Here is a 15,078-nt window from a genome sequence, read left to right on the forward strand (position 1 = left end):
AACCCTCTTAGCTGACACAAAAGACAATCTGGAGAACGGTAAATGTGATTACAGTTGTGTATTCAAGAAAGGGTTGAGTGGAAATGGATAAGAAGGATGTGGAAAGTAGTAGAACGGTCAACGTTGTAAAATGTCTCACAATTACAGTGCAGAAGAAGGTAATTTTACTTCAAGAGTCTACTACAGTCAATGTCCTTGAAGAAGTATTGTCTTTCTGCACTAAGCTGTCATATTGCACATAAGGTGAAAAAGGTTTGGTTGAAGCATTAATAAAACCTACCGTACACTAGCCAAATTGTGTTTCCCAGGTGATGAGAAGGATGTAGTGGGGAGTGTCAGATCAGATCCGTCAGACAATCATACAGGTTTTCAACAAAATAAGAGGTCAGCCAAACTTTGAGAGAATGATAACGTTATTTATTACAGACCAACTTCCCAGTTTCAACTTACCATATTTGTCGTATTTTTGCATGCACACAGTTTTTGTTTGCAATAAGGGTAATAAGGGTAAAAGTAACATTTGACTTTCAATTTTACCTCCAAATAAAGTGTTTTAGATTAGGCTAAAATGTTGATCATTTATGTAGATAGTTGTTTATTTATTATGGCGTGGACATAGACGCTAAAAGACACAAAAAATACCTTTGTATTTGTGAAAGATTGATCAGTTAGGAACATGTCTTTGGAAATGTGGGGTTAGAAACCAGTTTACCAGACCTCTGTAGCCCGCTCCTCGTCTCTGCTTGAGACTACACGCTCAAGACTACATTAACCGCTACTTTCATAAGAGGAAGACATGCTTTATTAATCCCTGAGGGAATTTCACTCTGTTATTATACAGGTTACTCACACCCAAAAAGGACCTACAAATGCATTAAATGGAGAGTTGTCAGAGCGAGTAGTTGGGGGTTTGATGCCTAGCTCAAGGGCACCTCGGCAATGCACACCTAAATCTCCAACCAAGCTGTCTGTGGTCATGTTGCATTGTGGGTAATGATGGCGCAGGGTGCAATATCTCTGGTTGTGTCGCATCAATCTTGTTCCTTTAACAGTCCACTGTTAATCTGACAATGTTGTAGGAGTTCAATGTGGAATCAGTGGAGTAGTCATAAGGACATTTCACCAAAAACCTAGACCCTTAACGTCACCATTAAATGAACAGTAAAACAAGAAAAGCTCTTAATCTTCAATAGTGCTGGGCAATATATCGATATTATATTGATATCATGATATGAGACTAGATATTGGAAATCATAATATCGTAAATGGCTTAAGTGTTGTCTTTTTCCCTGGTTTTAAAGGCTGCATTACAGTAAAGTGATGTCATTTTCTGTGTTACCAGACTGTTCTAGCTCTTCTGTTATTTTTACCTTTACCCACTTAGTCATTATATCTACATTACTGAAGATTATTTATCTTTAATGTCATTGTGAAGATATTTTGTTAAAGCACCAATTGTCAACCCTATAATATCGCCACAATATCGACATTGAGGTATTAGGACAAGAATATTGCAATATCTGATTTTCTCCATATCACTCAGCCCTAATCTTCAATCATACTTAAATAACATAAACAATCAAAGCCGGGGAGACCATTAAACCTGCCTGTTTCCATAGCTGATGGTAGCATAACTGTGCACACAGAGTTCTGCTATTCTACACTGTGGTTGTATTTTAAATGAGAGAATATATGCGCAATATAGGCTTGTCTTGTTTACAACCTTTATTACTGTCTGACTGCTCATGTTACTTGCTTCGTTATAAGATCTCAGAAGATTTTTAGAGTGTTATAATTAACCCAAATGATGCCCAAAACTATGACTTACAGTGTAACAAACAAAAATGAACCTGTAAAAGTGGCAGTTTCACAGATAAAAGACTGTTGCATACATATGCTTCTATAAAGGGAAGTCCATGGTTTGAATTGTACAAACTCAATATATAGCAATTTTCGTTCTGTCTCTTTTTCTCCATCTCACTCGAGTGTGTCGCCTCGTATCTCTGCCCCCCTCTCTTCCCCCTTCCCGGTGCTCCGCCTGCCTCCCTGTAGTGAGGCCAGGTTAGGGCTGTGCCCAGGGCAGCAGGCTGTATTAATAAGACATACTGCCGTGGAAAGGTATAGATCAGAACAGAAAACAGCGCCCTGGGCAAATGAACAGCGAGTGAAAGTAGAGGGGAAAGAGAATGAGAGAGAGATGGAAAGAGATAGATTGAAGGGAAGACATAATGCCTAGGGTACTGTGAAAGAATAGATGGCTCTCGGTCTTTGAAAGAGCAGAAAACAAAGAGTTGGCGAGTTGAAGGGATGATAAGGTCTAAAATGATGAACTCAGCAGGAGGGCTTATAAGAGGGCAGTGGTGGGCAGGATTTGAGAGATCTGAGGAATATCTGAGGTGTCTGGAGGCATGTGGATAAAGAAGGAGATCAGCAATTTGGTGAGGAATAAAGATGGGGAAAAACAAACTCCTTAAAGAGACACAGGTCTGAAGCCTGACTATGAAAACGGAGCAAGTCACGAAACGAAATCAAGTCCAGTCAATCCCTTTCACCACTGATGTGTCACCATATGGTCTTTCTTTTTACACATTCAAGCCCCATCGTCTGCAATTACCATTTAATATACAAAAGTAGACCGTTTATCAAGATGCCAAACGGAGTCAAACTAAGATAATGGATCATGGTGGAAAAAAGCACCACTCTTTTATTTATCACCATGATTTCCACGAAGGAGTCCATTTTAGACCCTTGTTAGCATGCCGATGGTTTTTAAACAAGGAGACAAAAGCTGTTGAGGGAGCGTTTGGCTATGCCAATCTAAAAATGTCTGCAACTGCCCTACCCAGCACGTTCTGAATTAAAGCCATTGTGATGGTAATTTTGTCACCTCTAATGGACAATTAGATATGCTAGCAGATAGAGAGCACTCTGCATAACAATTTCTGGGTTCTAATTACCTCGCCAAATGGAGTGGTTGCTCGCACGCCTATGGATCACTAAAGCAATAAGACAGAGGAGCGCAGATGGATTGAAGGTGAAAGGGGGCAGTTGCTGTATTAAACTTATCCTTCCCTGATAAAAGCCTGATGGATGAGGAGCTGTATGAACTGTCATACATCTTTCAAATAATGGCTCCTTTCAAGGGTTTCCTCCACTGGCCTGAACTTGCTATGTTTGCGCTGGAAGCTTTTGTATTCAGGTATATTAAAAGCCCGGCGTTCGAAAATGTCAGATTCTTGAGCACTTTTGTTAAACCTAGCATTTACTGTCATTCTGTACATTGGGTAAAGGACCATAAAGGTGTATTAAAGGCCCTGAGACCCTATTTCTTCAATGACCTTATTATTATAAGTGTTGGGCTCTACACAAAGACAATTTTCTTCTAAAGTTGGAACTGTTTTAGTAATTTCACATGTGAGATTTGTTCTTTTTCTATGAGATCTGCTCACTGGTTCCAAGTGGGCAGACTCTGTTGGAAAATGGCGATGCCACGTACTTCCTTCAGGATTTCACAATATTTAAATGAAATTGTAAAGACAATTTTGGGGCATCCATCCATCCATCCATCCATCTTCGTCCGCTTATCCGGTGTCGGGTCGCGGGGGGAGCAGCTCCAGCAGGGGACCCCAAACTTCCCTTTCCCGAGCAACATTAACCAGCTCCGACTGGGGGATCCCGAGGCGTTCCCAGGCCAGGTTGGAGATATAATCCCTCCACCTAGTCCTGGGTCTTCCCCGAGGCCTCCTCCCAGCTGGACGTGCCTGGAACACCTCCCTAGGGAGGCGCCCAGGGTGCATCCTTACCAGATGCCCGAACCACCTCAACTGGCTCCTTTCGACGCAAAGGAGCAGCGGCTCTACTCCGAGCTCCTCACGGATGACTGAGCTTCTCACCCTATCTCTAAGGGAGACGCCAGCCACCCTCCTGAGGAAACCCATTTCGGCCGCTTGTACCCTGGATCTCGTTCTTTCGGTCATGACCCAGCCTTCATGACCATAGGTGAGGGTAGGAACGAAAACTGACCGGTAGATCGAGAGCTTTGCCTTCTGGCTAAGCTCTCTTTTCGTCACAACGGTGCGATAGATTGAATGCAATACCGCACCCGCTGCGCCGATTCTCCGACCAATCTCCCGCTCCATTGTCCCCTCACTCGCGAACAAAACCCCAAGGTACTTGAACTCCTTCACTTGATTTTGGGGCATGTTTTCCGTCAATCAAAAAGAGAGTGTTTGATTGTTAAAGTTTTAGTAAGTAAAACTTTAAAGGTGTTTTTTTCCCCAAACTCTAACTTTTATTGTTGCCCAATGTTATAGAGACATTTTTAAGGTATAAAAGTCATTTTTTACAGTCTTATATCTATAGCTTACTGTATCTGCAGCAGAGTTGATAGAATTCTTGATAAAACCACTCAATTTAGCATTGCGTTTGCAAGGTGCTGAAATGTGGGCTCTCAGAACTCACTGTAACGTTTCATCTGCACCAACATTGTTAAAATGGTTCACTATCATGGTGAAACCAAATTATAGATTAAATAAACCTAAATGATCTATACCTATAACTGATGAGCAATAGATAAATATAAAATGTCAAATGAACAAATCTTTAAATCAAAGTAAGACTCTCTTTGAAACTAACTAGCGTTTTATGAAAAAGAAGTAGAAGTCATTTTGGATGTTTATTGACAATAAACATTGCAATGCACTCGCAGGTCGCCTGGCAGACTGACCTGCAGCTTCAATTGTGTGTGGAAAACCCCAAAGTGTTTAATGTGCTTGAAGCAAAGGCCTGTTACTGGCCAGACAGTTCATGATTGAGTCTGGTGCACTTGATTTGACATACCTTCAAACATAACAACATTGTAGAATTTCAACCGATAAAATTTGATTTATTGTTAAAGCCAGTATTGTGATCACAATCATTGCTATCCGGGACCTGCTTTTATATTTAAATCCAACACATATATTCATGCCACTTAGTGACCCATTTATAATTGTTGCACTTGTTGATAAAAGTTGCGCTTTTGTGGTTGCTGATAGATTAATAAAACTCTCCACCTAATTGAATATGCCTTTGATATTAAAAATCCACTAAAATGTAATTATGTAGTCAATGACAGCTTATAACTGCATTAACATTGAAGATTGCCTTTACTATTGAGCCAGCAGCTATTATGTAACATTTTCAAAGGGTCATTTATATGTTTTGAAACCAGAATTTTAATTTCTAGTGCCTACATATGCAGGAAACTAGACGATTAAAATGCCTGTTTTATTACTGGCATATTGGACACCGGGCTACAATGAAGGGCCAAGCTCATAACCTCCTTAGTGGTGCTCACACTCTCTGTCTCATGCCACTGAGTTCATCTGTTCTCCACATGTTAAGTGTCTGATGTTCTAGGATTTTTGTGTAAGGAGCTTATTTATTGCTCTCTTGTGTTCTGACTGTAAAAGGTCAGTGACTGTGTCTGCCCATGTGTCTGAGCCAGGGAATATTTGAGCATATTGGGTCATACAGGCGCCCTTGTGTTTTTCTCCAGGAATGATTCTGTCTAAAGGGATATCTAAAGGGCACTTCTACGTTTGTGTGTGTGAGGTCATTAGAGTAATTTGCATGTCTGTAGAATGTAGGTATTACATAATACATTAAGGAACATCTGAAATCAAGGTCTCTATTTCTCTCCCTCTCCTCGCAGGTAATGAGCTATTATACCGCAATCGTGATGGTGACGTCGTCAAGTTCAACGTTGACACTGATGAGGAGACCATCTTGGTGCATAACAAGAAGTTTGTAAGTCTTTTGTCATCTATTCTTTCTCTTTCCTTTCTCACAATCACCGGACTAAAGAACTGACCGTGGCTGCATGAATTAAATTAAAAATTTCATATAGTGTCAGCAAATCAAAGCACCCAAAGCTCTTTTTTTATTACAAAGCTTAATCAAATGATCCATTATTGCTGTGATATGTGGACTGCGTAGTTAAAACTTAGGGCATTGGGTATGTGTGGGGGGAACGTTGAGATGGAAAAGGAGATGTAGCATCAGCGCTGCGGCGGCTTGGGTGACGACACACAACATTATGTCCGCCAAGCCCTAGTGCAAAGATTAATGCAACTCCCATTTGCTTCAGGAGCTGGGCAATCCATCAAACGCAGTCATTTAAGGACTAGTTTAATGAAAAAATACCACGCATGGTTAAAGGACTCATCTTTTTGTCTTCACTTTCCCTCTTACGTCTGCCTTTGCTTCTCAGGAAATGTACAAAGCCAGCAAGTACGAGGTGTCTCCTGACTTGAAGCATGTGCTGCTGGCCTACAATGTTGCACCGGTGAGCTTCTCATTTGTTTGCTTGTTTTTTGAATTAGCAAACTGACAGCCAAATATGTCAGCTGCTTCCACGGGGGGGTGTGTGTGTGTGTGTGGGGAGTGGGGGGGAGGGAAGGCAGGAGAAAGTAATCATGGCGGGGTGCAAAGGCCTGTCGCACACCACAGCCTGTCAGCGATGGCAGCGGGGGCCAGCACTGCCGAGTGGAACTGTAGCAAGAAGGCAGAAACACAAACAAACCCCTCGGTGCTGAAACGGGCTCGCGGGGAGAGAGATATGAGATCAGCAGAAGGAACAGGACGTATTGGCTAGGAATTTATCATTGCTGTGAAATTCTGAAGAAAGTGACCCAATGACTACATCAGCTTTGCCAGCAACTAGATATGCATCAAAGCATTTCGGCTCCTAATATAGGTGGATCAGATATATTGAATCATTTTAGGCAGCTGATGTCTGTGTGTTTACTTCATGCTGCCTCACCACTGGAGAGTTTGTGGCTATTGTTAGTGCGCGAAAGATGCTGGGAGAGATATAACCTCGTGCTATTGCCTGAGATGAATAGAAAATATTACGTCAAACTAGAGATGCATCGTTTGTTGTTTGGATTTATTATTCCATCCAAACCTCCATCCCGTTGATAGATGAAAGTCATTCCTGCTATACGCTCACAGCAGCAGCACACAATGCACAGTCACGCACACCTCATCTCTGTAACATGTTGCGTGGATCGCGCGTGTTCATAATGAACGGTGTCTGCATACTAACACACAAACAAATCATCCTCCGTTTGTGTCTCCAGTAGGCAGTGACTTAATACGTTCCTGCATTTGTAGCACAAACAAGATGAAACTATTTGTAACACGGACAGTTTTTGTAGAAAACATCTGTCAAGAAATGTTCATCAATAGATAAGATTTCAAAGATGAAAGGCCTTATTATTCCTTACGAAATAACAGAAAAAAAGAGTCAGTTTTGAATCAAGTTATCAAGGTAAAACTGCAACTTGCTTCATGTGAAGTGATCTGATGCGAATCCTTTTCTTCCAGGTGTACCAGCATTCTTACACGGCCTTCTACATCATCTGCAGTCTGGATACTCCGTAAGTAGGCGACAGGGCTGCATTGTTCTGTTGTCATTATCTTATCCTACTGTATAATATCTCCCCTGACTTTCCTGCCTGTGGCTCTGAAAGCAACTCATTGTTCTTAAAACTACCCTCTTACAAAGTTACATTAACTACACTGTTATCCTCCACCAATGCTATCTGTGAGGTGAAAGGGTTATTAAGTAATCTGTGAACATCAAATGGAAGCCAGGTTTGCCGTTACATCTACAGATCTTACATCTGAACAATTAAAATGCCTGGAGAAAGGAACAAGCGTTAGTGAAGTGTGGCAAGGGTGCACTCTTTGCTGCTATTTAACCCCTCTGATTGTCATTCCTTTGTGTTAAAAACATATGAAAGATTAGCAGAAAATGTTCATTCTCACCCCTGACAAACAACCCGAAATCCTGGCACACATTTTCAAAGTAGGAAAATCAGAAAGCCAGAACTCGAGGCACTCGATTAACTGGTACTGATCAGCAGCAAAGACATATTAATGGCCATATTGTCCAGGTAGTAGACGCTTCATTTTTTTTACCTCACCTCCTCCGGTCACAGTATTATGGCACCGTCAGCAGCTCATGCTCAAATCTATTTGTGTGCTGCCACCCAGTGGTAATGTGCCAAAAAGAAAACAACACAGCTGATGACCTCATTCATCCTCGGCTCCAGACAAAGACATAGAGCCAGTGGCACCTCTAATTCTGCAGCCTGCACTGCACAGCACTTTTCCCAATAAGGAGAGGTGACACTGTTATAGAGTTTTGGTATTTATGGATACACTTAAACCCTTGTTCTCAGATGTACTACACTTGTTCTTCTCCTGCAGCAGCACTGGGAGCAGAAACTCAATGTGTGTATGTGTCTGCACTTCTATCTGATAGCATTGTTTCCTCTGTCTGTGCACCCCAGGGCGACATGGAACTTGAACCCTCCAGAGGTGCGAAATGCTCAACTGCAGTACGCAGGCTGGGGACCCCAGGACCAGCAACTGGTATGAACTACAATTCAATTCAATTTTATTTATAGTATCAAATCATAACAGAGTTATCTCTAGACACTTTACAGATAGAGTAGGTCTAGACCACACTCTATAAATTCCAAAACCCCAACAATTACAGTAATTCCCTCAAGAGCAAGCATTAGCAGTGGCTGTTGCGACAGTGGCGAGTAAAAACTCCCTTTTAGGAAGAAACCCTGGCAGACCCAGGCTCTTGATAGGTGGTGTCTGACGGGGCCGGTTGGGGGTGTGATGAACACTGGTAAATAATAGTCACATTAAAGATGATGGAACAGTGACTTCGAAGGTACATCTCTGCCTGCTGGCCAATAAAGTTCCAAAGTTAAGATTCAAACCATCTTTATTGTCTAACATATAACCAGAAAAGTGTCTTTAATGTGGAGCATAAGTGAAAAACATTATTGATTATAAAAGTTAATTTGGCTATGCAAAATGTTGCTATGTGCAAAGTGCTAGCATGCATTGTGCTTCACTGCTAGTTTATAAAGTTAATGGAAGATTTTATGGGAATTTATAGCGGCCCCCTAATGGGAGGAGTTGGAATGAGTGATGAAGGGGGTGGGAAAGGTACTTGTTTTTCCTATGTTTACACCTGAATTCATTGATTTTTGTTTTTTTATATCGTGACTACTTGGGAGCACAAGATGTGAACACAACACTGACAAATCATCATAAAGTTTATATGGCAAATGTGCGGGCGACAGTGTTACTTCCAAAAGGTAATGCATTATAGATTACTAGTTACTGTCATTTGAGAGTAATTAGTTATATTACAATATTACTGTCTCTGAATTGTAATGCTTTAAACTACTTCTGCAATACTTTTGAGTTACTTTCACTAAAATAACAGGGGAAGTTTGACTTGGCAGGTACGCTTGTGAATTTCACCACAGGATCAATAAAGTCTCCTCTTTATCCACTTTAATACATCATAGATTATTCATAATATTTTGTATAATTAATATGAATATGCAAAGTAACTAAAGCTATAAAAAATTAAATTGCCTATTGTAAGTAAAATTTACAATAGGCAAGTAGGAGAAAATGAAAATACTCAATTAAAAGTACCTTACAGTTGTATTGAATTACGGCACAGTTACTTTCCACGGCTGATAAAATGCGATGGTATTTACGTGTAGTAAGCCTAAACATTAATTCCCGACATGTTTATATCTGTCAGACATACCGTCGCCTGTTGGGACACAGATGTTGTCTGTACCGTCAGGAAATACTACTCACGGCTTTTTTTTTCCTGTGAAGAAATGTTTCGCGGGAAAAAACAAAACACCACTAAATGTTGCGTTAAAATGTGTTTTAACTTGCGTTACTGAGATTGTAACGGGTATAATATCACCGAAATTTAATTAGTATTGTGTTTATATTATTGCGTTACAGCAAAAATGGAATACATTACTGTAATTGCGTTACTTTTGTAACGTGTTACTCCCTTCACTGGTGGGCGATGAGATCAAAACTCTGAGTTGAAAGATGCTGAAGTGCTCTGTAGGGCTGAGGGGAACTGCAGAGTGATAATTCTCTGTGGATTCATCACTGTAAACGATACCTTTTACATACTGTACATGTACTCATTTGATCCACAAGAGCAGCTTTGAGGTTACGTGTGCAGTTGCCAATGTCAATCTTTATACAGATGCCAAAATCCTTTGAAGGATGCAGCACATGAAGGTGGTTCAAGCCTTAGGTAGAACAAAAGTAAAGGTGCTTTTAAATGCACCCTGTCAAATTACAAAGTCAGATATTTCAGGAAATTAAACCGTCAGTGGTATTTAGGGACAAGTTCCATCGTACCTGAGCTTACAGTTAAGGTTGTGACATTACAGTTAAACACACTGACAACTGGCAAGCAGGGTATCACAACATCCATGTAGCACCATCCGATTCACAAAATTCCGCAAAACATTCTGACTTTACGAGCTGACCAAGATCACCTGAATGCTCCATTGCATAGACCAGTTGACCAGCGCACAACTTATTATGGGATACTCAGAGCTGCAAAGGATATACAGGTGGTGTCCTCTAAATTTGGTGGAAAGACAGCTGCATTTTTGGCCACATTTGGAACATGTGACAGGCCTTCTTGGCCCATTATGACAAACGAATCTAGCACCTGAATTAGGGCTTGGATAATCTATATGTTTCAGAGGCAGCATTTTCCGTAAATCATTGGTATGGTATAAGTTTGAGTTTTTGAAAGCAGCACACACACTATTTTGTCCCTTAGGGTGTAAATTTATACCACTGATATTTCCCAGTAAACACATTCAAATTAAGCACTATTGTTTGAATCACAAGACACAATGGTCGTTTGCAACTCTTCCAAGACAAGTCGTTTTCCGCCTCCATCATCACACAGTCGCACTTGTCTGAGCATTAATGAGCTTCAGTCTGTTGGTTTGCAGGGCAGACAGAATGTAAGTGATAACATCCTGCAGCACAATGCTATTAATTACCTGTTATCTCATCAGCGGAGTAATTAACACAGTCGCTAGATTGATATAGCCTCGAGTTTCCCACCATTAGTCATGAAATGGTTTGACTTCCATCAGGAGTGTTATGTTAGCATGAAACTGAGCAGCTGCTGGTTTCCCTGAAGGTTCAGATGTCCTCTGTAGAAGAGGTGGAAGTTGAAGTGAGAGATGTCCATCAGCTAAAACAAGCTAGTCTGCAAGCCAATGCATGTGTCGTCATATTCAGACATCTAATATACATAAATCAGACCACCTGCTGTTCTGTTCCCAAATCCCTTATGCACTTAATTTAATGTCCTGTACTTTCCCATAGTGATCACATGCAGGCCCATATTTACACTCACAAACACATCTGTCAAGCCACATGCTAAGCTATTTGTTAGGCTAAAAAGTCAATGTAAATGGGTAAATACATGGCATCTTATTTTTTGCAAGTCATGTGTCTGCACAAAGATGTTTTGTACATTTTCTTTGTGGAAAATAAATCCTCCAGTGAATGAGAGTTTTTTTCCCTGATACCTGTAGGCAGCTTATCTTCAACATGTGGCTGACATTGACACAATCAAAGTTTGGACTCTCAGCCCCAGAAGGCCTAACCTTTGTATTACATTAGAGAGAGAGAGATAGTGTGTGCATGTGAGAGTGAGAGATATCGAGAGAAAAAGGAACAAACTGTAAGACTCTGTCCATGTACATTTTGTCCCTATAGTATGAGTCAACGTCCTATAACACATAGTGATAGCATCTTTCTTTAGACCTTTCCTTCCTGGCCAAAGCTTACATTTTTCAAACTCCATATTACCAGTTTGTAACACAAGACTACAAGTGTACAGCCATGCTAGTGGCTTTGTGAGGCTGTACTTAAATTAAATGCTAACATCAGCATGCTAACATTAGCATGCTAACGAGCTCATGGGCTCTTCTCATTTCTCTATTTTGTGCCTCCTCGTCTCCTCTCTCCTCCTGCCTGTGACCGGAAACCAATCCCAGTGCACCATCTTAAAGGATGTCTCAATTCCTAAAATGCATCTCGGGGAGAGAGGATGCTTGCCAGAGGAGCTATGAGCGAGGATGCACAGGTGCGTTATTATGAATCCCATTGCTTCTCTTGGCAAGACACGCCCTGCATAACATTCAAGCACTTAGATTGGCCAGGCATCCAGGCTCGCGCATGGTTCAATTTGTTCAGGCCCGTCCCCTGACCAATGGGCTTTCCTGACCCTAAGCACTTGAGGTCAATGCCTCACCTCAACCATCTGCCTGAGCACTTAGCTTTGATGCAGGGTGTGTCTTGCCAAGAACAGCAGTGGGATTCATAATAACTTTGCACAGGTGTGGTGTGTGTAGAAGTCTATTTTGGCACCCATGACGTATAAAAGAGGCGGGACTCACAGCTGAAATATAAAATCTACAGCAGCTGTGCCACACATCATATTTAATTGATGTCACTTTAAAATGACGGCTCTGAAGCAAGGATGTCTCATTTTATGAAATGCCTGTTGCCTCGCCTGCGCTCTCCTCGTGTGTCTTCCTTGCCTCCTCCACTCACATCTAAGGTGGGAGGGACTAAGACGCGAGGAAAGGAATCAAGGATGTACAAACTGAAAGTGTTAGCATGCTGAGGTAATATGTTTACCATGTTCAGTGTCTTAGTTTAGCATGTTAGCTTGTACAGGTTGGCTAAATAGCACTACAAAAACAACACAAAGTACAGCTGAGCCTGATAGGAATGTAGCAATTAGTTTTGCAGGTCAAAAATTGGTAGATTGCCCCTTTATTACCACTTGAGAACACAATAATTTGACATTTTGGGGTTGTTTCCTTTAATGTGTTATGTATACATTCTCCTACCTAAACAGCACAATAGTTTTCTTGGTAAAAAAGTGCAAAATAATGCATTCATCATTCTGTTGGTGCAGTTTCAGTTGCATGGCAACCACCAGCCCAAAGTTTGTATAATCTCCTTCAAATATTCTCGCTGAGGATAAATGTGGATCGCAGCCATCACTGGCAGATTTCTACCTTCCTTCAGAGAACGGGGCCAGGTCTTCTCTCTGTGCCGTGGCCTAGATTAACTTCTATACAGGGACTCCATCTGCACCAAAGTGACACCAAACCACATGGGCCCCTAGCTCGCGTCTCCTCAGGAGAAACTAATTGTGACAGATCCTGTGTTACCTCTAAAGAGATGCAGGGTTTGCTGGTGAAACTTTTAGCTGGGTAGTTAATTTCTCTGTGTTTATACTAAATGCCATATTGCTGTGACACAGTGTGTAGTAAAAGATTGAAAAATGCTAAAGTACTGTCAGTTCATGTGGTAGATTCTTTGTAGCGTTGCTTCTTTTTTTCACAGTGTAGAAAAAAGTAAAAAATCAACATGCAGCAGCCGTAGCTACAGTATTGGATTTCCTGCTCTACATCATCCCATCATTTAGACTTCTCAGTGTGAATATGTTTTTGGAGAATCATTCACAAACTGATACCATGATATACCGACTCCAGGCCCACAGATTCCCTAATCCTTGAGATACTGAGCAAACCCTTTTCTTTAATAGCCTGAGATTGATTTCAGTATGGCATTAAGGCTGTAACATTTAAAAATTCCAGCCCCAAGAGCCGCCCGCCCTATCACGTTCACTGTGGGTGCTGATGATCTATTATTCACTATAATGAAAGAGTTGACCTTCAGTTATCTTGAAACCCCTGCAGGCCTGTAAAGGAGAGCGTCAAAGTCAAAGTTTGGTCCCAAGGTTTGCCGTCTTATCAGAAATTGAAAAGACTTCTTTTGTCCTCTCATCCTCTTGTCAAAGTCTTTGGTTTCATTATAATAAAAAGGTTCTATTGCCAATAGGTGCACTCTGTGGTGTGTGACAGGTGAAAAAGCGCCATGCTAATGTGTGTCTCGACCCGCAGGTTGATTTAAGTTGCGATAGCATGACTTCTGCCTCCCCAAGGTTTCCCACCTGCGAAATAACGTGTCTGTACAAATACCAAAATGTCCTCCGGTTTCCTCTTGTGCGTGTTGAAAATAATAATGTAACAGCTTATTCACAATAAGGAAATTCCCTGTAGGAAGGCTGTCACTTAGGGTCAGCTACATACATACATACATATGTTCGTGGAGCTGGAACAGATTCAGTGTTTTTGCACACTTCTGCAGGTTTTTCTTAGTTTAAAGATAGTTGGTCTATTTTTTTTATTTTTTCAAAATATGATAGTATGATGTATTTTCTCTCTCTCTGGCTCTTGTAGATCTTCGTTTTTGAGAACAACATCTACTATCGCTCCAGGGTGGACAACCGCTCCATTCGTCTGGTGTCTACTGGCAAGGAGGGCGTCATTTTCAATGGGCTCAGTGATTGGCTATATGAAGGTAAGGCAGACAAAAATGTTGCCATGAAAGGAAAAGTTTGACTTTTGTTGTATTACACTTATAGAGTTAGATGAGAAGATTGATACCACGTTCAGACATGAGAGTAATATCAATCTTCTCTTCCAACTCTCAGCAAGAAAGCAATTTTGGTTGTGACATAATTTACAGGATAGGAAAGAACACAAAACTGTATTTTTCCTGACTTTTCGCTTTGGTGGAACTCACCAATCATTTATGTAACATGATGAGGGGTCGCATGTCAACAAAGCTTCATTTAAAAGGGTCACAAAAGGTAAAAAAGTTCAGAAGCGCACACCTAAGTCATGATGACCAATATTTCAAATATGTAAAGTGAACCCTTTTTCCTCCCTCTGTATTCTCACTCTATCCCATTACTTTAATTTGAACACTCTGCAGTTACCCACGTATTTGCGAGTAATGACATGAGACAGTGTGACTCCCCAGCGGCTGCATCCACATTAGTATCTTTGGCGTGTAGCACTTGATTTCTTGCAGGTAAATTAAAAGTGGAAACTGCCAATTTCCTTCTGCTTTACACAGCCCCGAAAATGAATTAATGTTCTACATCGGTTGATTTGCATTAATTCAGCGCTGGCGTATGTCGTACACACTCTGATACAGATGTCATGGTGCTCTCCAAGCGCCGCCGCCACCGATCAAAGCTCACCTGTGCGCCTCGCAGTTAAAAACGGAATGGCTGCTGTGTTATAGCGTTCAACTAATGAATTTATATCCGCTGCACTG

At 41.2% G+C, this 15,078-nt stretch overlaps 1 protein-coding gene across 3 annotated transcripts in view; it reads left to right on the plus strand.

Moving 5' to 3' along the window:
- The window catches only part of dpp6a (dipeptidyl-peptidase 6a), a 244,933-nt gene that overhangs the window by 196,403 nt on the left and 33,452 nt on the right, over positions 1–15,078 (plus strand). For all 3 annotated transcript variants that reach the window (XM_028568972.1, XM_028568971.1, XM_028568973.1), the window contains 5 exons: positions 5,696–5,790; positions 6,254–6,328; positions 7,372–7,424; positions 8,343–8,424; positions 14,193–14,313. In XM_028568972.1, coding sequence (XP_028424773.1) covers positions 5,696–5,790; positions 6,254–6,328; positions 7,372–7,424; positions 8,343–8,424; positions 14,193–14,313 — 426 coding nt within the window. The remainder of the gene's footprint in view (positions 1–5,695; positions 5,791–6,253; positions 6,329–7,371; positions 7,425–8,342; positions 8,425–14,192; positions 14,314–15,078) is intronic.

Source organism: Perca flavescens, chromosome 22 (genome assembly GCF_004354835.1).
Source record: "Perca flavescens isolate YP-PL-M2 chromosome 22, PFLA_1.0, whole genome shotgun sequence".
Lineage (NCBI taxonomy): Eukaryota > Metazoa > Chordata > Actinopteri > Perciformes > Percidae > Perca > Perca flavescens.